Source organism: Tamandua tetradactyla, chromosome 6 (genome assembly GCF_023851605.1).
Source record: "Tamandua tetradactyla isolate mTamTet1 chromosome 6, mTamTet1.pri, whole genome shotgun sequence".
NCBI lineage: Eukaryota > Metazoa > Chordata > Mammalia > Pilosa > Myrmecophagidae > Tamandua > Tamandua tetradactyla.
The window spans coordinates 45,842,846-45,864,112 of record NC_135332.1 but is presented as its reverse complement, the minus strand read 5'-3'; the positions used below and the strand labels follow the sequence as shown (position 1 = coordinate 45,864,112).

At 45.6% G+C, this 21,267-nt stretch overlaps 2 protein-coding genes across 5 annotated transcripts; both read right to left on the bottom strand.

The window, feature by feature from the left end:
• Nucleotides 1-282: 282 nt before the first annotated feature.
• On the bottom strand, nucleotides 283-14,317 carry HEATR9 (HEAT repeat containing 9). 4 transcript variants are annotated; one of them, XM_077165120.1, is made up of 15 exons: nucleotides 11,971-14,317; nucleotides 10,783-10,832; nucleotides 9,319-9,500; nucleotides 8,907-9,033; nucleotides 8,637-8,693; nucleotides 8,368-8,424; nucleotides 7,688-7,745; nucleotides 7,169-7,299; nucleotides 3,956-4,138; nucleotides 3,534-3,626; nucleotides 3,309-3,428; nucleotides 2,131-2,204; nucleotides 1,604-1,655; nucleotides 1,080-1,166; nucleotides 283-852 (listed from the first exon to the last, which is right to left on the bottom strand). In XM_077165120.1, exons 1-15 carry the CDS (start codon nucleotides 12,056-12,058, stop codon nucleotides 445-447), a joined length of 1,767 nt encoding a protein of 588 aa, XP_077021235.1. In that variant the 5' UTR covers nucleotides 12,059-14,317; the 3' UTR covers nucleotides 283-444. The 4 variants fall into 4 exon arrangements, with proteins under 4 accessions (XP_077021235.1, XP_077021238.1, XP_077021236.1 ...); XM_077165123.1 differs by having other exon boundaries at nucleotides 283-577; XM_077165121.1 differs by having other exon boundaries at nucleotides 8,907-8,985.
• A 106-nt stretch (nucleotides 14,318-14,423) lies between these two features.
• CCL5 (C-C motif chemokine ligand 5) lies at nucleotides 14,424-20,694 on the bottom strand. Its single transcript, XM_077165124.1, has 3 exons — nucleotides 20,543-20,694; nucleotides 19,335-19,446; nucleotides 14,424-14,939 (listed from the first exon to the last, which is right to left on the bottom strand). The coding sequence occupies exons 1-3, from the start codon at nucleotides 20,616-20,618 to the stop codon at nucleotides 14,852-14,854; spliced, it is 276 nt and encodes a 91-aa protein (XP_077021239.1). The 5' UTR covers nucleotides 20,619-20,694; the 3' UTR covers nucleotides 14,424-14,851.
• Nucleotides 20,695-21,267: the final 573 nt, after the last annotated feature.

Below are 21,267 nucleotides of genomic sequence, written 5' to 3'. Positions count from 1 at the left end.
AGCAAGGGGAATTAGTAAGAGTAGATGGGTTCAAGAGTCAAGGTTTCCAGGATTTTCTTCTAGTATTCCCTCAGGATCCACCTCTGGACAGAGGCTTGACTTTAACTTTGTCATCAAGTTCTGGGCAGAGACAAGAACTTGTTTTAAGGAGACATTCTGGCCTTCCAGAGAAGCTTTGGCTCTACCCTTCACTCTTTCCCTTGATGAATAGACATGTGGTTGAGTTGGGGGAGCACCCAACTGGGAGTGAGAAGGCATATGTTCCAGTGTAGCCTCTGCACTGTGACAAGATGAAGGGAACAGCAGTGGTAGTAGTGATTCACAGATGTATGGTGAGTACAGTGTCTCTCATTTATTCATGGAAGAGAAGTATAGATTGTTTTCTCAAGGGAGCATGAGAAGCATTCTCATGGAGAGAGTGTGGTCCAGACCTAAAGAGCTGACTTACTTGGAGGTGTCAGCAAAGGTCTGGAACTGTCTCTTGATCTTTGGCTTCCATGACCTTATGGCCTTTGACTTGTTTTGTAGTGATTTGGAGAAACAGGACGGGAAGGCAGTGGCTGCAGCCAAGTCTGATCTGGAGGTGAAGTAGAAGTCAGACCCTTTCTGGGCACTGAATGTTTTCTGTTGGTTTATCTTGGTGCTGGACTTTGAGGTAAACAAGGGACTCAGCTGTACAAGTTTAAAGTCTTGGATATTTAATTCTTCTGGCCTCTCAGGCTCCTTCCGGAACCTTGTAAACTCTGGCTTTACGTTGGTCTTAAGCCCCTCATATACAACAAGCACTTTGTTCTTCAGCTTTTTTTGGATCCAAGGGTCAGTTGAGGCCAAAAGGATTAATGTTTCTTGTAGCTGCATTAAAACAAAAGCCCCAAGGGGTGGCTCGTTCAGGCTCAGGCTGGAGGGAAGGGGAGATCCAAGTGGAGAGCTTTGGTCACAGACCACTATGGTCTTAAGGAATGAGGTCAAGGGATGGTGTCTGAGGGTTCATTTCCCTCTCTTCCCTCCAAAAAAGGAGTCGCAAGTGGTGAGGATAGGTGGGAGAGGCTTGGAGGATGTAGAGGTGTAGAATGGCTTACACTCTTTTTCACAGCTTGGTTTGTTTCCGCATCTAGCATGTCCAGGAGCAAGTGGAACACTTGTGGGCTACGGATACCCAGTACACCCTGGGAGAGACAGAGAGCACCTAAGTAGCCTGACCCAGAAGGATACCCCATCTGTGGTCTTTTCCATTCTAGTCCCTTGTGAGAGAGGGGACAGGGACACCCACCGGTTCCCCAGCTAAGATATCCCTTTCATTGCCTTTTGGGGCCACTGAATGGGATTCCAGTGCCTATAGTTCACCAGGAAGAGTCAAAACAGTTTCCTCATTACCTAAGCACTGTTCCCTCACACCCATTTCCTGTTCCTTTTCCACCCACCCCCAACCCTGAAAAAAGAGATGGTCTGAACTCTTGGCTGAGCTAGAATCTAAAACAAGCAAGTAAGCAATCTCTCCAAACTTTACAGCCTTTACTGTCCCTTAACAATTCTGCTCAATTTCTTACTCTCCTTGCCATAACACATATCAGAAATCAGGCTAGAGAAGCAGAGCCAGCCTTACCAAAGACATGACTGCTTCCTGGCGTGCTGTGGCATTTGGGTCCATCAGTTGCCTGTGTAGAGGGGAATTAGCATGTTGTGGCCCAAATAAGAGATGAGGGAAGAGGTGTAAATTGCTGCTTCTCACAGTCCGGAGTGAATTGAACAATGCCAGTGAGTGATGCTAATTTCATCATTTTCCCCTCATGTTTTTTGGTCAGGAAAGGGGCTGGGAAGGGGAAGGCAGGTATTGCAATTTGTTGAAAAGCAATAATGATTGTTAGGACTTTTATCAGTCCAGATTTTACTGTTTACAAGTCTCTTTCATGGTCCTTATTTTAATTTGAGCTTTGTAGCAACCCTGAGTGGTAGGTATTATTAGTCCATTTTTACAGATAAAGAAGAGTCCAGGGTTGAAGGGTGACTTGCCCAGGGGTACAGGCAAATGAGATCTGAGAACCAGTGGCAAGTTCTCAGATTTCACTGACCCTTCTACTCCCTTTCCACAGCTTAGGATTTGGCTCTGGAAACTCCACCCAGGCCACTCACGCTTCCACCAGGTTCATCATCAAAGGCTTCATCTTGAGCTCCTCCACAGTTTCAGCCACTGCCTGCCTCATAGCCTGCAGAGGGATCAAGGTGGGACAACAAAGAGAGAATGCAGTTGCTGTCTATTTATTGAACAATTACTTTGTGCTATATGATTCCTGGCTTGAGGAGCTCATAGTCTGCTAACGAAAGCAGCCGTGTAAATATGCAATTATAGTTCTGTGCTAAAATGTTACAACATTTTAGTGTAGGGTTAGGATGCACATATGTGGGTCTTCTGACTCATTTTGAGGATGAGGAACGTTTCTTGGAGAAGACAGTGCCTCAGTTGAAACCAGAATGAGAGGTAATTATGACAGAGGTTTCCGTGGGAGGAGGGTTGTGGGTTTTTTGGATAGAGGGGAGAGCAGGGCAAAAGCCTGGAGAAAAGGGAGAGGAGAGAGGATGGGGAACAGAAGATGGTTCAGCTTAGCAAACAGATTCTTCAGGGTAAGGCGATATGAGTATTCACAGTAGGACAACAGGTGTAAATCAGGGTGTGGTCACCTAAGCATAGATGGTGGGTTGGTGCTAAGCGGGGGGGAAAGTGGTGAGAGATGAAGCTAGAAAGATAAGCAGGACTTGGGTTGCACAGGTTATTGTAAACATCCCGATGGTGTTGGGGAGCCACTGAAAAGTTTTATGCAGGGTTGAGACACAATCTAACTTATAAGTTTTAGTAAAATGTCTTTAGAAGTGCTGTGACTGATTCTGGAACAAGCTATAATAAAGGTAAAAGCAATGGGATATAGGGAAAAGCAGGGTTGATTCTGATTGTGGCGAATGGAGAAGGCTTTCCAAGTGACATTTGGACTGGTCTTGAAAGAGGAATAGTATTTTAATAGGCAGAAGGAGAGCAGAATTACTAGTGAGAATAAAAAGCATGAGGCGGTTTTTATCTTGCAGTGGAGGAAGGAATAACTTAGGACATTTTAAGCAGAGAGAAGTGCCTGAGCAAAGGCAAGGTGGCTTACAAACTTGGGTGGCATTAGGGGAACAGTAGTAGGTTATGGTGACTGTGATTCTTTGGTGTGGGGAAGGGGAGAGTAGTGATAGTGATAGCCAAGCCAGAAGGAGGTCTCTAGGGAAGAGAGAGGAGGCATGCTTGGGCCACCTAGGCTTGGGAGCTTTGGTCTCACCAGAAAGGGTTCATTATGCATCTTCTTCCTGAGGAGGTCAAATGTGAGTCCCTCTAGCCCCTGTTCCTGGATCTCTTCCAGTCCAATGGTTCTGAGCATCTGAGTGGCTTCTAAGCGGTGCTGAGGCAGGGATGGGGAAGGCATGAAAGATGGACTCCCTTCCTCATTCCCCAAACCTGTCCTGATGCTGGAGAAGTAAGGGTACAAAGCAGCTCCAGAACTTACCTCAAGGACATTGGAATAGCTCAGCTGGTCTAGGATGGCCTGGATGACTGTGGCTGAGTGCACCTGCATCAATTTGACCAGCATCCTAAGTGCCTGAATGGGGAGGGAGCAGGGTGGAGATAGGGCCAAGAGGAATCTGGGTCGCAAAACAGACGAGTGAGGGCACAAGTTCATGTGTGCACCTATGCCTACATACATAAATTAACATGTAGATCAAATATATACAGATACATATACACTTAGACGTCCACATAAGCCAAACTCATGCATGTACATATTCACAAAACACAGATGACCCTGCAGTGCTCCTTGCTGAAACTCCCTTTTTCTGGGACAAAGATGTCAGGATCCAAACCCCATGCAAGTCAGCAGTGGCCTCTATTTCTCCAGTGTTCCCAGGATCCCAGTCTCTGTCCTCACACCTTTATCCTTTGTGTCTTGGGCCCTTGGTTCAGGCACTGCAGTAGGAACTCTTGGACTACTTTGCTGCAGGGCTTCAGGAAACCCAAGCACAGGGCTGCCTCCAGGGCTGCATCATTTGATGACTTCTCCATCAGCATCTGCAGTACAGTCATCAGCTTCCTTTCATACCCCACTTGAGTCCTCTGAGAAGGGGACAGAAGGTAGAATGGGCAGGGGGAGTGGCTCTGCCCTCTGTCAATCTTTGTGCTTGGTAAGAGGGCAATTCAGTGCTGCTTTCAGATCATTCTCCCTTCTCCCTGAAATGAATCTCATGTCATCAGATTATTTTGTCACTCATTTCCCCTTATTTTTGCTGCCACATACTGGCTTCTAGGTCATATCCACTCATTTCTCTATAATTTAATCTCTTGGCCTCCTGTTAATTTAATACTTCTGCTGTTTTTATTCCTGGCGTTAAAAAAAGTACATGTAATTGATCCAACACCTCTCCTCCAATGACTGTCCTCTACCTCAACCATTAATTCCCACACAAAGACCTCATTACCCATAACTGCAGCTTCTCCATCATCTCCATTTCATGGACACCACTGACCACCACCTCCATCTTTCCAGCTCACCTCCTGTAGTACCATGGTGCCAACAATTGTTTAACTCCACAAGGACTAATACTCCATTGATCTTACCACCTTTTCATTGTCTCTTTCCTTCTTTCTAAGCAGCTTAAATTCCATGGCACTATTATAATCACTCCCTTGCCTCACCTCAACTCCTTTCTCCCTTTGGCTTCATTATATGCCCTTAAGAAAACCTCAGTCCTGGCTAAATCCAACTTTCCACTTATTCTGTCCCTGTACCTCCTGAAGAAAAGCACAGTCACAACGACTGGTCTTATTTTAAACGTATGAACACAAACCTCATACAGACCCTTAACACTATCTGGTAATTATACTGTCTTTCCCTGGTCATCAGCTGAAAATGAGAATGAAGGAAGAAAGATTAGCAATTTCAGAAGAAGAAGTAGGGGAAAGGTGTGAATTAGGAGAGGAGGAAAGATAACTGCCAGGGGAAGAATGTATGATTACCAGGCAGCATTAAGGGTGTCTGTGATGTTTGCTAGCAGTCCCGCACCCCTATGCTCTTCCTTTTCCCTTACTGCCATGGACCATTACCATCTCTCTAAAGCCAGTCTCTCCACCTGTGTGTTCGATTACGTCCCCTTTCACTTTCTCCAGGAACTTGCTGCAGTAATTCTCACTTTCTTCAAAGTCATCATGTTTTGAACTGCTGGATCTTTCCCCTCAACATAGAAACATGCTATTTTTGTTTTTTCTAGAATCTACCTCTGGTGCCAACTACTATCCTTTCTAACAAAACTTGAGAAGTTGTCCGTACTTGCTGTCTCCAATTTCTTTTCCTCTCATCCTTTCTTAAACCCACCTCATTTCATCACCACTACTGCTCCACCATGATGGCTCTTTTTAAGATAAGCAACAGTTTCCACAGTATCAAATCTACTTGTTAACTCTCGGTCCTTGTATTACTTCATACCATTGATTTCTCTCTCCTCCTTGATAGATTTTCACAGTACCACACTTTTGGTTGCCCATGGCCACTTCTCAATATTTATTGATTCCTTCTTTTCTCTCTGACCTCTTAACATTGGGGTGCTCTGAGGCTCCATTTGTGGCTCTTTACTTGGTGGTCTCATCCAGGATATAACATTAAATGCCATCTGTATGCTGATAACTCCCAGATTTCTTCCTCTAATTTAGACTTCTCTCCTAAATGCCAAATTGCACGTCCACTACTTACTTGCCATCTCCTTTGGAGGTCCAATAGACATCTCAAAACTGAACTTCTGATATTGCCTCCAAACCTGTTCCTACAGTTTTCTCCATCTCAGTTGATGACAATTATATGTTTTCAATTGCTGGGCCAAAAACCTTGGCTTCATCTTTGTTCCTTACTTCCTTTTCCAGTTCTTATCCAGTTTACATTTTAGAGATTTACTTTTAAAATATATCCAGAATTTAATCACTTCTCATCAACTCCACTTCTATCACCATGCTCTAAGCCACCATTCTCTCTCACGAGGATTGTTTCAGTAGCCCCTAACTGATCTCCTTGCTTTTATTCCTGCTCCACTTCCCCAGGTCTTTTCTCAACACAGCAGTCAGAGCAGACCTTTTGAAGTGTAAATTAAATCATTTTACTGCTCTTCCCCAAAACTTCTATTCCAGACTAAAAGCCCAAGAACTTAAAATAGCCAGAGGGCCACATATGACCTAGTTTCCTGTTAACTTTTTTGAAGGGACTTCATTTCCTACTGCTCTCTCAATTCCCACTCCACTTCAGCCACACTGACCTCTTTGCAATTCTGTGACAATGGCAAACCTGTGTGTACCTTAGGACCTTTGCATTGACTGGTTCTTCTGCCTGGAATGCCTTCTCTCATTTCTGCATGTCTTTGCTCAAATGTTACCTAAATGAGTCTTTCTCTGTCTACCGTGTTTCACACTGCAATCCATCCCCACTTAGGACTCCTAATCACACTCACCCTGCTACATAATTTTCCCCATTGCACTTATCACCTTTAAATTACCACCTAATTTTCTCATTAAGTTTATTGGTTAATGTGTATCTCCACCCAGTAGAATGTAAGCTCCATGAAGGCATGGGCCTAGAACAGTGTCTGACACATGATAGGTATTTAGAATGTATTTGTTGAATAAATTTATGAATGATGGATTTTTTTGTATATCGGGAAGTGATGGGATCAAAGTAAGAGGACCCTAAAGGAGGGAAAAACTCAAAGTAGTGTCAGACTACTCTTCTGGCTCCTCTTCCTCCATGACAGAATTTTTAATAGCTTCTTTTAGGTGTGATAGTAACTATTTAATGAGCACAGGCTCTGTACTAGGTGCTTTACATACATTATCTCACTTAATCTCAACAATGATATAAGATAGTTATTGTTTCCATTTTACAGATGAACAAACTGTGGCTCTGAAAGCTGGTTTTCCACAGGTTGTCTGATGAATGCATAGCAGAGCCATATGCTTTTAACTACTGTACAAGGACCTCCACAAGGACAACGTCTTCCCTATCAAAGCTGGGAATTGGGATGACTTCTGCCTGAACCAATCCCCAGCCAACACCATCAATTACCTCATACTACTTTGCCCCCACTGCTTGAATTTCACCCCAATCACCTTGTCTTTAGGGACAGCAACCCAGGAGTTCAGAGCCACTCGTAGTCCCATCAGAGTTTCCATCCTTCGATCCTCATTTTGCCCTTTCAACTGGTTGATGAGAGACTGGATCACATATTTATTCAGACAACCTGGACAGGGAGTGTCCTCAGGTCAGGACAGAGCTTCAAGGGGCTGCTCCTCTCTGTCAGATATTTGACTCTACTAGGCCCTCAAGATAGATGGTCCAAGTACTAGATCCCAAGGTGTACCCATCCTCCCAGGACACGGGAACAGCTAGCTGAGCACTGCCACAATTCCAGGAGCCCTCCCTCTCCCTCTCTCCAATCACTTTTTTCTTTTTAGCTCATCTTCCTCTCTCTGCCCACCCATACCTAGGACAGTTCCCAGATCCTGCCAAGTCCTAGTTGGAGTGGGTGTACACTCCACTCCTTCCATCCTTACTCAACTTGAGTTCCAGCTACTCTTTCTTTTTTCTTACCTGCCCCCACTCCCCACTGCAGGAGAGGACATACTCACCCAGGATGGCCAGAGTTCGACAGGCCTCATACTTCACTTTCTCTGGAGCAGTTTGGGCCTGATTTAAGAGGAAGGTGATGAAAACATAACACAAAGTAATAGAAGGACAGAATCTGAGAGAACATCTCAGATTGATTTTTCATTATATTAATGAGGAAACTGAGGCCTAGAAAATGATCTATCTATTCTCAAACAGAGTAGAGAAAGTTGGCTCAAGGGAAGAAAATTGAACTTGAGGGTCATACTTTTGTTCAAATCCCTCTCTGGTATCTAGTAGTCACTTGACCTTATGGCTTTCATTTTCTCATTAGAAAAATGCAGATACTAATACCTTTTCCTATTGATGTTGTGAAATTTAAATGAGATTATAGATAGGAATGTGTGTTGTCAGTTAATTGGCACATCAAGTATGGGGCATTGTTTCAGTCAGAGGTAGAAAGGCCAGGGGGATCTTTCTGTTAGGTCAGGGGGATCTTTAGATTTCCACTTTCCCGTTCTTTAGATCAAACAGCCCTTGGAAGAAGCCGAGGATATGAGTTTGGGATGCATGCCATGTGCTGGCACCTCTCTCCTCACTGCTTCTGACCATAGGGAGCCCTGTCTGTACCCGTGAGACTATGCTCTGCACATCTCAGACCCTGTTTCCTCCTCTCCTGAACTCTAGGTAGCCCCAGACTTACCACCTCCCATAGTGCTTCCATAACAAATGTGTCACTGATACGCAGGCACCCAAGAGCCTGCAAGAACAGAGGTGGGAGAAAGAAGAGACTTGGATACTATCACCATGAGTTAACATCCTCTCCACACAGCTGGAGGTTGTGTTTTGAATACCATCCCCAATCCCCCTCCCCTGCGCCCCCCAACCCCCAGCTCCAAACACCAGGCAGCTCCTTACCTTCAACCTCAGCCAACTCCCAACTGTAACCACTTTCCCGCTGCTCCTTCTCACCTGGGCTGCATAGAGCTGCTCCTCCTCTCTGGGAGATTTCAGGCTTCGTGTGAGTTCCTACCCACCCAAGGCAACCAGTGGGGAGGAAGAAAGGGATAGATATAGTTACAGAACTTCAAATTGAAAGGTGGTCATCTAATCCATCCCTTTTCCTTCCCTCTCTCCATTTTACAGACAGGAACTGAGGGCTGAAGGATAGGGTGAGCCCAAGGTAAGAGCACCCACAGGGAGAGCATATCCCCCAGTCCTCTGTCCATTATGGTCCCTGACCTTTAATCTTTGCCGCTTCATTTGGTCAGAGGTAGGCTCTGAGGCCCTGGGTTCCTTCTGAGATTTTGTAGTCAGCTTGCTTATGGGGAGATGGAATTTTTTTGAGCAGGTACCTTCTTTGAGGTACCTGTGTGAGAAAATACACAGGCCACCTTGGTTCCCACCATCTCTCCCTAGGTCAGAACCCCCCCCCCCGCCCACCCCACCACAGGTCCTCAGCCCAACTCAGAGTTGGACAGAGAAAGATAGATGAGGCCCCAGTGATCTGAGGCCTGAGCAGAGACAGGTACTCCTTCTACCCCAGAGCCCTCTCGGGGACCGTAGGCTGCCTTGCCCCACTTGCTCCCCAACGCCTTCCTTCTCCTTCTCCCATGTGGAAGGTGGGGAGAATGTGGAGGCAGGCAGATCACACCTAGGATGATTTCTCATTTTCCGAAGCATCTTCTGGGCCTCGCGTTCTTCTCGTTGATCATATAGAGTGTGCCAGTGTGTGTAGATTTCAGGCTTCTTGAAGTAGCAGTATGGTACTGAGTTTGGCTTGCTTGGGTGCTGTCTCCAGCACTCTGGACTTGGGGGAAACTCTTCCTTTGGAAGCTGGGGGCAGGGAGGTGGGGAGGGTGTGTGAGTGACAGAGCAGTCACAGGGGATATTCCTTAGCCAAGGAAGGAATTAAGGTGCTGAGGGTAAGGAGGTTGGATTGAGGGAGATGCCCTTTAGCCTGTCATCTGGGCTGGAGTCACGGCTACCTCTTAACCTATCATATGACTTGGGCAAGTTGCTTCACCCCACAAAAGTCTCAGTCTTCTCATCTGTAAAATGAAACTAATAATCCTTGTCCTGTGTCCCTCCCAAGATTGTTGTGTGAATTAGAAGAGATACAGCTATTGGTAAAGCTATTGGTGATCTGTAAATCGATCTGAGTACACAGTTTGTTTCATTTAGGACCTCCAGGCACTTTGAAAAGGTCATCTTGTAAAGCCAGGGGGTAGAGGAGATGTAGAGTAAAGATGGGGGCAAAGACACGCTACTCTTCCTTCATTCAGGCAATCAAAAGATATTTATTGAGCACCTACTATGTGCTAAGCATGGTGCATGCTGGGGATTAGGTAACTATGTGCTACCCTCATGGAACTTATGGCTAAGTTGGCAAAACAGTTTTAAATAATTTTCTCTTAAACAATGCTAAAACTGCAGCTCTGATGGTAGTGGAGGGATTTGGGTGAGTCAGGGCCTTTCTCTAAGGATTTGGCAAGGATTTATTCCTTCTTCTCAAGCCTTCCTGTCGTTTACAACAGGGGAAAGGAACTTCATCCAATGCTTGCCAACTTGGTGACTGAGAAAATCACAACAAGAGTTCTCAACTGATTGTCATGATTTCAGAAAATGAAGCATTGACTCACTATGAGTAGGATTGCCAGATTTGACAACAAACAAACTAAAACAAGAGACAGGTCACTCAGTTAAATTTGAATTTCAGGTCATAAATGCAATATTTGGACATACTTATACTAAAAAATTATTTATTGTTTATCTGAAATTCAAATTTAACTGAGCATCCTGTATTTTATCTGGGCATCCTAACTATGAAGAGCCCTATGTTAACTAATAGAACTGACTCCCATTATTAAGCACTTTCTGCATAGCCCACACCTTATATTGTCTCATAGTCACCCTACAAAAGGAGGTGGGCAGGGGATGGACTGTGACAGAGGAAGCTCCCGAGGCTCAGAGAAAGTGACTTGCCACAGGTCACACAGAGTCAATGGCAGTGCCGGGGTGACCGTCAGAGTTCTGTGAGGTAGTCTTAATGGGAGGCAGAGGCTGCTGTCCTCCTGCTTTGACAAAGCTCCAGCGTGGTGAAAGTTAGGGGTCTTACCTGGTAGCAGGATAAGGGCAGATGAACAGGAGCCATGGCCTTTCTGATTTCTGGCAAGAGGGATAAGAAGTGTGTATGTGTACAAATGAGAGAGCAGTTGCAAAGTGGATTAAAGAATCATTCTTTAAGCATTCATTTATTCAGTATTCAGTGAAAAACAGTGCCAGGTATTTCACCGTGCACTAGGGAGATAAGCAAGGCATAATTCCTGCCCTTACGGTGCTTATAGTCTTTTAGTACCTGCTAGTCAAAATGTTGTCTATAGAATAACAGCATCACTGGAGCCCGGGAGCTTCTCAGAAATGCAGAAAGTGCATCAGGCCCCACCCTAGGCATGCTGGATCAGGGTCTTCAGTCTGGTAAGACCCGCAGGTGTACGCATGTTGAAGTCTGAGAAGCACTCTGGTCTGGCAGAGTGGTTCTCAACCTTGGCTGCCTGTTAGAATTATCTGGGGGAACTTGTAACATGCCTAAGCCCTAGATCGGATTCTCTGGGGCTGGGATCCAGGCATTTTAAAAAATCTCCCCAGAGGATTATAATGTTCAGCTAATGTTGAAAACTATTGGTCTAGTTCTGGGTTTCCCAAACTTAAGCACCAGAAACATCTGGAGACCTTTCTAAGCCCCACTCCCCAGAATTTTTGATTTAGTAAGTCTGGGGTAGGGTGTGAGAATTTGCATGTCTAACAAAATGCTGATGCTACTCATCTGGGATCACACTTTGAGATTCACTGGACTAGTCGGTGATAAAAATGTTAATTGGTGATTAGGAGTACAGATGAGAGGAACCTAACCTGGCTGGGAGGATCAGGGGAGGTTTCCTAGAGGGGATTATACATGTAGTCATTAGTCAGGTAGACAAGAGGGAAGAGCAACAGGCACAAGAAACAGCTTATGCAAAGCCTTGAAGGTGTAAGAGTTGTGGGTAGAGAGCAGGGTGCAGGTGTGGGAGCAGATGCTGAGGAGACACACAGGTGACCCATCTTAAAGGGACTTGTGGGTCCTGCTAAGGAGCTGGAGACCTATATCCAGGGCAGTGGGGTGCTATTGAAGTGCCCAAGGGTCTGCCCTGCCATTTCTCGTGGATTTGCTGAATTTACCCAGATCATCTACCTGAGAGTGGGAGCCAGGCAACTAGTTTTTCCAGGCCCCTGTCCCTGCCACCATGCCTGTCCATTCCAGCCTCACCTTTGTTCCTTTTTGGATATTCCAGCCATGGGTACTTGAACATCAACCTGGAGATATCCAGGACATTGACTGAATTTTCATAGGCCATCCTCTTCTTCCCTTGATGAGGTTAGAGGGACCCTGAGCAGGAGGAAATACAGGTTGTTTGGGAGAGTGGGGGTACAGCTGGGGGCAGCCCGACTGCTGTGGTGTAGGAGGGACCAGTGGAATGTCTGGACTTCTGGAGGTAGAAGCTCCCAAGTGCTGAGCAACCAGATCTCCTTGGTAAATAGAACCCTCAAGTTCCATTCTTGAGCCCAGCCCTGGCATCTACTATACTGTGAACTTGAGCTAGTAACTTTACAGTTTCTTCATCTGAAAAGTGGGAGTCATAACTGCCTTGCTAACTGCAAGGACTGTGGCTGAAGCATAAAAGAAAGAAAGAGAAAAAGTTTGATGAGCTGTCAATTTCAAATAAGCCCATGTTGGGGGCAGGGGTTGTTCTTAGGGATTAACCATCAGGAAAATGGCAGTGGTGGGAAGGTCCCCTTTACACTTGGACACACACACACACGTGCACACACATATACACACTTCCTTGATGGGAAGAGACTCTCTACACATCTTAGGAACACTCATCTGTGTGATGAGGAGCTGCCTTCTATAACCCCTTCCCTTTACATAGGCTCTTCTCATTCCCTGTCAGACCCTTCCGTTCCTTTCCTTGTTAAACTATCAGTCAAATCTTTCAGACTTTATTCAGACATTATCTCTAAAGCCTCTTCCTCCAACCCAGGCCCCCTGCCTATCCCCACTCTCCAGTGTGACCACAGTCTTTTTTTGAACAGTTGCTTCCCTTGCAGTGTTTATCATCTGTCTTATCTGTTCACAGATCCGTCTTCCTCACTGGACTGTAAACTGCTAAAGGTGAAGATTGTGGCTTATTTGCATCTCTGTTCTCCCTGACTGGTGCATAGCACACAGCAGGCAGCTCACTGCAGCAAGGACATATCAGCTCAGCAGACTTAACATCACCAGTAAACTGACGTCAAACTGTTGTGTGCTCCTGAGAGTGTTTCACTGAGAAAGGCGCATCACCTGAGCCCTGTTCTTGCCCAAAGAGTTTAATTTGAACCTAATTATGAGGAAACAGGCAAATCCAAATTCAGAAATATTCTACAAAAGTCTTTTTGGAACTTCTAAAATATATTGCTGTCCTGAAAGACAAAATGTATGTTGAATGACACTAAAAAGACATGACGACTAAATTCAATGTATGGGCCTAATTGGATCCTGGATTTTTTTAAAAAGCTATAAAGGAAATTATGAAGACAACTAACGACATTTGATTATAGATTGAAAAACAGAAAATAATGTTAGTTATTGTTAGATTTCTGAAGAGTGCTATTCATATTGTGGTTATGTAGAATGTTGTTATTAGGCAAGACATTCTGCAACTTCTGGGGGAAGTGATAGCGTGTCTGCAACTTACTTTCAAATGGTTCAGGAGAAAACAAATATGCCGTGTATATGTATATGAATATGTATATATGTGCACATAGTTAAAGCAAATGTAGTAAGATGTTAATACTTGAATCTAGTGGAAGGAAAAATGGTTTATTCTTGCAAATTGCTGTAGATTTGAAGTTTTGAAAATTAAAGGTGGAAAAAAAAGTGCGGTCTTTGACATTAGAGGAGGTGGAGCTACATCTCAATTGTACCCCCCCCCCTTTCTTTTCTGTGCAGTTTCAAGCAAGTCATTTCCCTCTCTTGCCAAGGATTTTCCCAACTGCATACAGGGCTAATGACAGTACCTACCCCATAGGGTTTTGAGGGTGAAAAAGAATGATGAACGTGAGGAGCTGAGTCACAGCCAGCACACAGTGAGAGCTCAGTTACTGTTAGCTGTAATTATTACTATATAGCTCTTACTGTTACATATATCCTTAACATATGTTCACAGGAAGAGACATATAGTGGGAAAGTTGGAATGCTCTCACCTTGAAGATGCTGGTGCAGTTGTGGAAAGACCACAAAAGACCTCATTCTCCTTATTTGAAAAAAACTGAGGAGTTTTGGGATTGTCAATAAATCCCATTCCAGGCGCAAGCATGGTGTTTAGGAAAGTCATTGGGAATAAGTGCAGGGTAGGCTAGGGTGGAAGAGTAGTAGAGTAGGTGGAAGGGCCAGCTGATGGCTGAGAAAATGTGGAGATGCTGGGGCAGGCCTTTTGGGGACTTGGGAGTGGAGAGAGTGGCTGTTTCCCCCTCTGAGTGGGTAAGTCACTAGTTACTTTACCTGTCTGCTGTGCCTGTGCCCTCTTCTCAGAGAGTTTTTGCTCCCAGCCCTACTCACCAGACAGGGCCACAACCCCCAAATCTCAGGTGATACCAGATGTGTTCAGGCCTTGGACCCCTGCAGACTTAATGCTGGGAAGGGGGGATCTCGAGTAGGAAATCAAACCAGGAGCCACCTTTATAATTGCTTTGAGAATTTTAATGGAAAGCTCAAGTTTGACAGTGAACCCTTCCCAATGAGGGGCCAAGATGGGTGTTGTGGCCCCAGGACATTCCTGTAGGAGCCCAGTCTTCTTTCCTTCTTCACCTCTAGAGGTGCACTGACTTCCTTCCTGGTGGTAGAGCTGGGGCCAAGCTGAGCCCTGAGGGGCCAGAAGCTCAGAGGTTAGATCCCCTCATTCAGAAGGCAGAGCCTCCATAGCTCTTTGATGCTTTAGGTGGGGGAGGATTTTATAACTGCTGCCTTGTAGCTCTTTGGAATCTGTGACCTCCAAAGAGGGCATGGGAGTAGAGGATTTCCAGGGCCAGCCTACCAAGCTTGTTAGGACAAGAGCAAGCTGCAATAGGAAAGTTTGCGCAAGCTCAGGTTCAAGGCGCCATCCATCCTAAGTCATCTCCAAAGCATTGATGTACTCCCGCACCCATTTCTTCTCTGGGTTGGCACACACCTGGCGGTTCTTTCGGGTGACAAAGCTGTGGGAAAGGAGAGGAAGGGGGTGAAATTTTTTCAGGTCTGGGAAAGCCAGCTTTGGGTATGAAGTGGATTGAGACATAAGGGGAAATGATAGTGGTTCTGGGGTGGGGCATTTTTTGATCTCCTTAGAATTTTATCTGTGGCCTCTAAGGAAAGGACATTTCGTCCTCTATAGGGCTAAGGGCTTCTGGTTTATTGTGCATTTTAGCCTACACACAAATACATGCAACCTGGAAAGTTCAGGGAATATGGAGTCTGAGGAGCCCAATGTTTAGATGGTCAACCACTAGACTTTTCTCAGCACTTCCTCTGTTCCTGGTCCTGTGCTGCATGCTCAGGATGCAGAGAAAGAGTGAGGGTTCTGGGTCCTCCAACGACTGAGTCTTGGCTTAGTAAGTGGGCGATAAGAAGTGACTAAAAGAACATATGCTTTGGCTTCAGACAACACAGCACTTGGCACAGAGCAAACACTCAATAAATGAATACATAAATACATTCAGGCATGCAGGGATGGAGGAAAGAAGGTTATGAACTCAAGTTTTTATTTTACCACTTACATGTTGGATCTCCTTGGACAAATCACTTAGCACCTCTGAGTCTATTGGTTTACCTCTCACTTTGCACAATTGTTGTGAAGCTCAAATGAGATGATGTATGAAAGAGTTTTGAAAAATGTCATACATGTGTTATGAGTATTAGACTGCTATGGAGCCCTGCTTTGGTATGGATCAGAGAGCACAAGACCACAGGTCTGCATACTAGACACCATGGCTCAGAAGGATGGTAGGGCCCGAGACATAGGCAATGTCAAAGAACTTCTACCAACTAATCAACCAGAATGTGGAGGACTGTGAGAGTGAGAGCTCTTTATCTCTACAGGTATTGATGGTGTAAACTAGAGCTATGAAAGATTGGATGTCACACAGCTCAGTTTAGCTGCCTGCATGACCTGTCTGCTGGAACAGTTTTTTCTGGGTGGGGATCTTGGGTTTGAATAGCAGAGCTGTCAATTAACATGCTACTTGTGAATCAGCCCTGCCTATGTGGACCTTTCGCATTTGGGATTCTCCTTTAGGATGTTTTCCTGCATGTCTCTGAACTCAAATGTTTGCAAAGGAAAGGCTTAGGTTATCTGGTGAGAACAAAAAATTCCTCGATTCCCCCATTGGGCTCTGTGGTAGTTAGATTCGGTTGTCAACTTGTCCAGGTGAAGGCATCTAGTTCTGTTGCTGTGGACATGAGCCAATGGTATGTGAACCTCATCTGCTGCAGTCGGCTAGGAGGCATGCCTGCTGCAATGAATGATGTTTGACTTAACTGGCTGGTGCTTAAATGAGAGAGCTCAATGTAGCACAGCCCAAACAGCTCACCATACCTCATCTCAGCACTCGCAGCTCAGCCCAGGCCTTTGGAGATGCAGAAAGGAATCACCCCAGGGAAAGTTGTTGGAACCCAGAGGTCTAGAGAGAAGGCCAGCAGAGATTACCTAAGCCTTCCCACGTAAGAAAGAACCTCAGATGAAAGTTAGCTGCCTTTCCTCTGAAAAGCTAGCAAAATAAATCTTTTATTGAAAGCCAATCCATCTCTGGTGTGTTGCATTCTGGCAGCTAGGAAACTAGAACAGGCTCTATCATGGATAACATTTGCTCTCAGGGAAGCTGCTTCCCCTTTTCTGAGACTTACCCAGAAACCCCTTGACAATTTCTCCTTTGAAACTTTTTATAGGAACATATACAACTCAATTTCCCACTTTAACTGCTTTCAAGTGTCCAATTCAGTGGTATTAATTACACCCACAATATGACCATCTCTCTTTCTTCCACCCTGGGAGTAGGAGAGGTGTTCTGGGCTCTCATGCCTTTTAGGGTTTGTTTCTTATTTGGGGTGGTGAGGGAGCTTCAGGCACAGACCCTGCTTGTGGTCAGCCCAGAGTCAGCCAGGAAATCCTGCCAAATTCATTATCTTCTCTCTTGCCCTCTTGGCCTGCAGCCAGGAAGTCAAAAGGTCAGAAAACCAATACCTTGGGGAAGGGTTGCTCAGGCCTCCATTTCCTCCTTCTGCTCTCCCTTCCTTCCTTGCAAAGCCGTCTCTCCCTGACCCCAATTTTGGGACCCTTTATTTGCTTGAGTTCCCTCCTTCCTCTCTGCCTGTTCAGTCTCATTGGGAGCCTCCACCTTCACTTGCCCTTTAAGGCAGGTGTTCTGAAAGTTTCCACCCTTATTTCTGTACTTTTTCCCTAGACTTGGGCCCTTGGCCTTAATGGATATTTACTGAATGTATGAAGTGCATCCACCTGTGACTTCTATGTATCTGTTTAGATAATGATAAATCAATGCTTATTTGGCACCCACTGTGTGCTAATCATATTCTAAGCATTTTATTCTCACTGAGGCTGTGAGGGAAGTACTTCTGTCCATTTTGCAGATGAGAAAATGGGGGCTCAGAGAAGTTAAATGACTTGCTCATGCACTGTCAAGTGGCAGGACTGGGATTCTAACAAAGGTAGACCCGTCTAGAGCCAGTGCTACCTAAGACTGTGTTTTGTTGCCTCTCTTTAATTGGAAGAGCCCTTTCTCCTATGAAATAATGTCATATCTCTATCCTTGACATGCTTTTCTCAGCTACCCTTTCATTTCACACTCTCTATCTGGCGTTTCCACAGAGTTGTCTTGCCAGGACCTCAGGCTCAAACAAACCCAAACTACACAATCTACTTTCCCTTTAAACAGCTCTTTCTTTGAACTCAGAGGATTTGCCCTTTTCCAGCCATCTCAGCTGAAACGGTGAAATCCTTAACCACTGTCTTCTGACCTCACATCACCTACTGGAGCCTGCTAATTCCACTTCTGAAGTTTTCTAACTCCTTTCTCCTCTCCTATCCCTCCCTGCATTATTCAGCCTCCAATTCCACTTAAGTGGATAAAGGTAACCATTCCTTTTTTTTTTTTTTTTTGGCATGGGCAAGTTCTGGGAAGTGAACCCTGGTCTCTGGTATGGCAGACAAGAATTCTGCCACTGAGCCACCATTGCACTGCTCAGTAAAGATAACCTTTTAACTGGACTCCTGTTTTCTAGGCTTTCCGTCTTGAAGCTCATTTTACACTCGACACCCTAAAGCTTTTGTTTCTTTGTCCTGATGAGCAAGCCCTTTCCAGGATGGGGCCAGCTCCTCTCTTTCTGCCTCATTGCTCAGTGCTCCATAGATGGAGACTTTGCATAAACCAAAGAAAAATCTTGGAGGCATCCCCCTGCCTGATGGACCCAGTCCCTCAGGCTTTTCTCTGCAAGTCCAAATCCTACCTCAAATGGTACTTTTGGCAGCAAACCTCTCCCAACTTCCCTTTCCTGACTCCCTGCTCTGGACTGCACTGCCTTTTGTAATGTTCTTATACCCAGTACTCTAGTCATAGGGGCATCTTCTCTTCCTTCTAGGCGGTGAGGGATGGTGGTTATCAATCTCTGCCTGTACATAATAGGTGCTCAGTGAAAGATTATTTTTTTGAAAAATTATATTACATTAATAGTGCTAAATCATTACCATTACCTTAGAGAGATTCATCAGAGCCAAAGTCCAGCTTTGAATACTTGTTACTTTGCAGTGTCATGAGAGTTTTTGGAATAAATTTAGCCCTATTTAGGAAACTTCGTGTTTTCTCCATTCCCATTCTTTAAGTCTCTATCATGTTAGATTTCCTAAGCACCTGTCATTAATAACCTTGCTATATTAGAAAGAAGAGGCTCCATAGACAGGCTCTATCTCTCACTTACTGTGGAACTTTGGGCAAGTCACCAAACCTCCCTGAGTCTCAGTTTCATTATCTGAAATGTGGTTATGCATACCTGCTAGGACTCTTACGTTGAAAGATAATACCCAGAAGACACTGGACACACAGCAGGCGCTTCCAATACAGTAGGAATTATTATTCTTTTCCATGTAATTTTAGATACTCTAAGCAATAGTTTTTTACTTGACTGCAACTAGGGCCTAGACCCCCGCCTGCCCTTTCCTGCCTAATTCCTTTTAGGTTGTAGATGGATTTGACTGTGCCTGGGGTACGGGGGACTGTGGGATTCTAACTGGAAAAGGATAACTGAGTTAGTCTTCTCCATTCAGGGGCCTTCTAGGGGCATATCTGTCAAGTTCTGAGAACGTAGGCACCTAGCACATCGGAGTAGACTGGCTCCTGTAAGCCCACCTTGTGTAGTCTTCACACATTACAGCTGGGGAAGCAGAGGCTGGACAGGGAGCTGTGAGAGGAGGATGGGTTGGAGTGGACAAGGCATCCTCTCTGAAGGGCCTCTGGGGGGACTGGCTCTGGGAACAAAAGTTGTCCCTTCCTCATCACACCCCCCTGCCCTGTCCTCCCGGAGGTCTCCACAGGGCTGAGACTCACACGGCAGCTGGGTTGGAGCACTTGCCGCTAGTGTAGAAATACTCCTTGATGTGAGCACGGGGAACTGGGCGGGTGATGTAGGCAAAGCAGCAGGGTGTGGTGTCCGAGGCATCTGGGAGAAGGAAAGAAGGAAACCCTTTCATTCATGGCCAGTGCACATGGGGCATTGTGCTGCTACTCTGTATGCTCTATCTTAAATGAACTCTCATCCTCATTTGGCAGAAGCTGAGGTACAGTGGCCGAGGAGGGATTCCAACAGAGGACCGAAGGGAATCTCCCCTCCCCATCATCTGAGCCCAGCTTGTCTTCTTTCCTGTACACCAAAGCCCTCAGGACATCCTAGGTCTCTTCTTGGCTTGTCCTGAGCCCTCTCCCCTCATTCTTGCCCTTCCAGGATCCTCAGTAGACTCAGACCTTGGTTTCTTTGGGACCTAGGGTTGGGTGCAGGGTGGCTTCCAAAATTCACACTGCATGACTCAGCCAGGACCTCTAAGTGGGGCCTAGGGATACATATTAAATCCTAGAAGCACTGGCTGAGCCGTAGAAGGACTGTGAATGGAGAGTCATTGTTGGTCAATTTGGGGTGACAAGAGTGTCAGTTGCCACTTCTCAGCAGAGTAGTAGTGTTTAAGAGCCAGATAGAACTGAATTTATGCACCCGTTCCCCAGCTTCCTAGCTGTGTGCTTTGGGCAAGTTACTTAACCTCTATTTCCCCATTTGTAAGTCAAGGACAATTACTCAAAGAGTAACTGAGTTTTAAATAAGATACATATAGAACAATCAGTACAATACCTGACACATAGTATTTAATAATCATGCATTACTGTTATTCTCTCTCAAGCCCCAGGAGGGATTTAGCTTAGAAGTTTCTTAGAAACCCTGCTAGTGACAGGCATGAGTCAGTTGTGTTCCAAGGTCAGCTTGAGTTGTCCCTGCTGGCTAATACCCACAGCATCAGCCTGCATTCAGTGAGCACCTACCAACTCTGGGGTAGACTTTGAAAACACGGAAAAACTAATCAGGGATCCCTGCCCCCGAAGGGCTTAGATAACTGCCAGGGACAGCTGATCATACGGGCAAAACAATTCGTAATAATGTAAATAATGGGGTCCAGCAATACATACTAGTTGAAAAGAGGGCAAGGTATGGGACAGAGAGCATTCTAGGGAGAGGGCCAACTCTTGGGGGTAGTCAGCCCTGGACTTACATGGGGAGGCAGATGCTGGGGTGCAGAGGGCAGCAGCGGCGAGGAGGGCTGCGAGGGCAGCTGCGGAGGCCTTCATGGTGCTGTGAGCAAGGACTGGAGGAGACTCCCCACGTGCTGTCTCAGTCTCCTCTGAAAGTGTGACTCAGGCCAGCCCTTTATAGGGAGTCAGGCTCAGTAGAGAAGGTGCCCCCAAGGGGAGTTTCCGAAGCAGCAGCCAATCATTGGCTGATATCATAAGTGAAATTGCACAAAATGGAAAAGAAAACTGAAATAGCCCCCGGAAATCGAAGTCTCTGTCTTTCCCCCTCACTCCCATCCAGGGTGAGCTCACAAGTTCCCCCTCTGCCCTCAAGAAGAGCTAGTCCAAGTTCTGGTAGTTGTAAACCTCTTCCTCTGCTGGCATCCTCAGCTTCATCAGCCAGGGTCCTCCCCAGAAAGCAGGAAATCGCTTCCCTAGGGGCAAGTAGAAGGGGCAGGTAGGAAAGGACCAGAAGCCACTATGTTTTTATTCGGTTGCTTTCAAAGTTCTTGCTCGTGCATTTCAGATGTGCATCTTCCCCCTCTCATCCATGGATAGATGTTATTTACAAGGCATTTTATTGGAAAGGGTAGGGAAAGGGTGTCCTCTTAAGATACAGTCCCCAAAGGAGGTGAGGTCATCCTATGAATGGGGCAGTGGCTCTCAACTGGGCATTGGGGTCTTTTCACCAGATATTAGTTGGAGT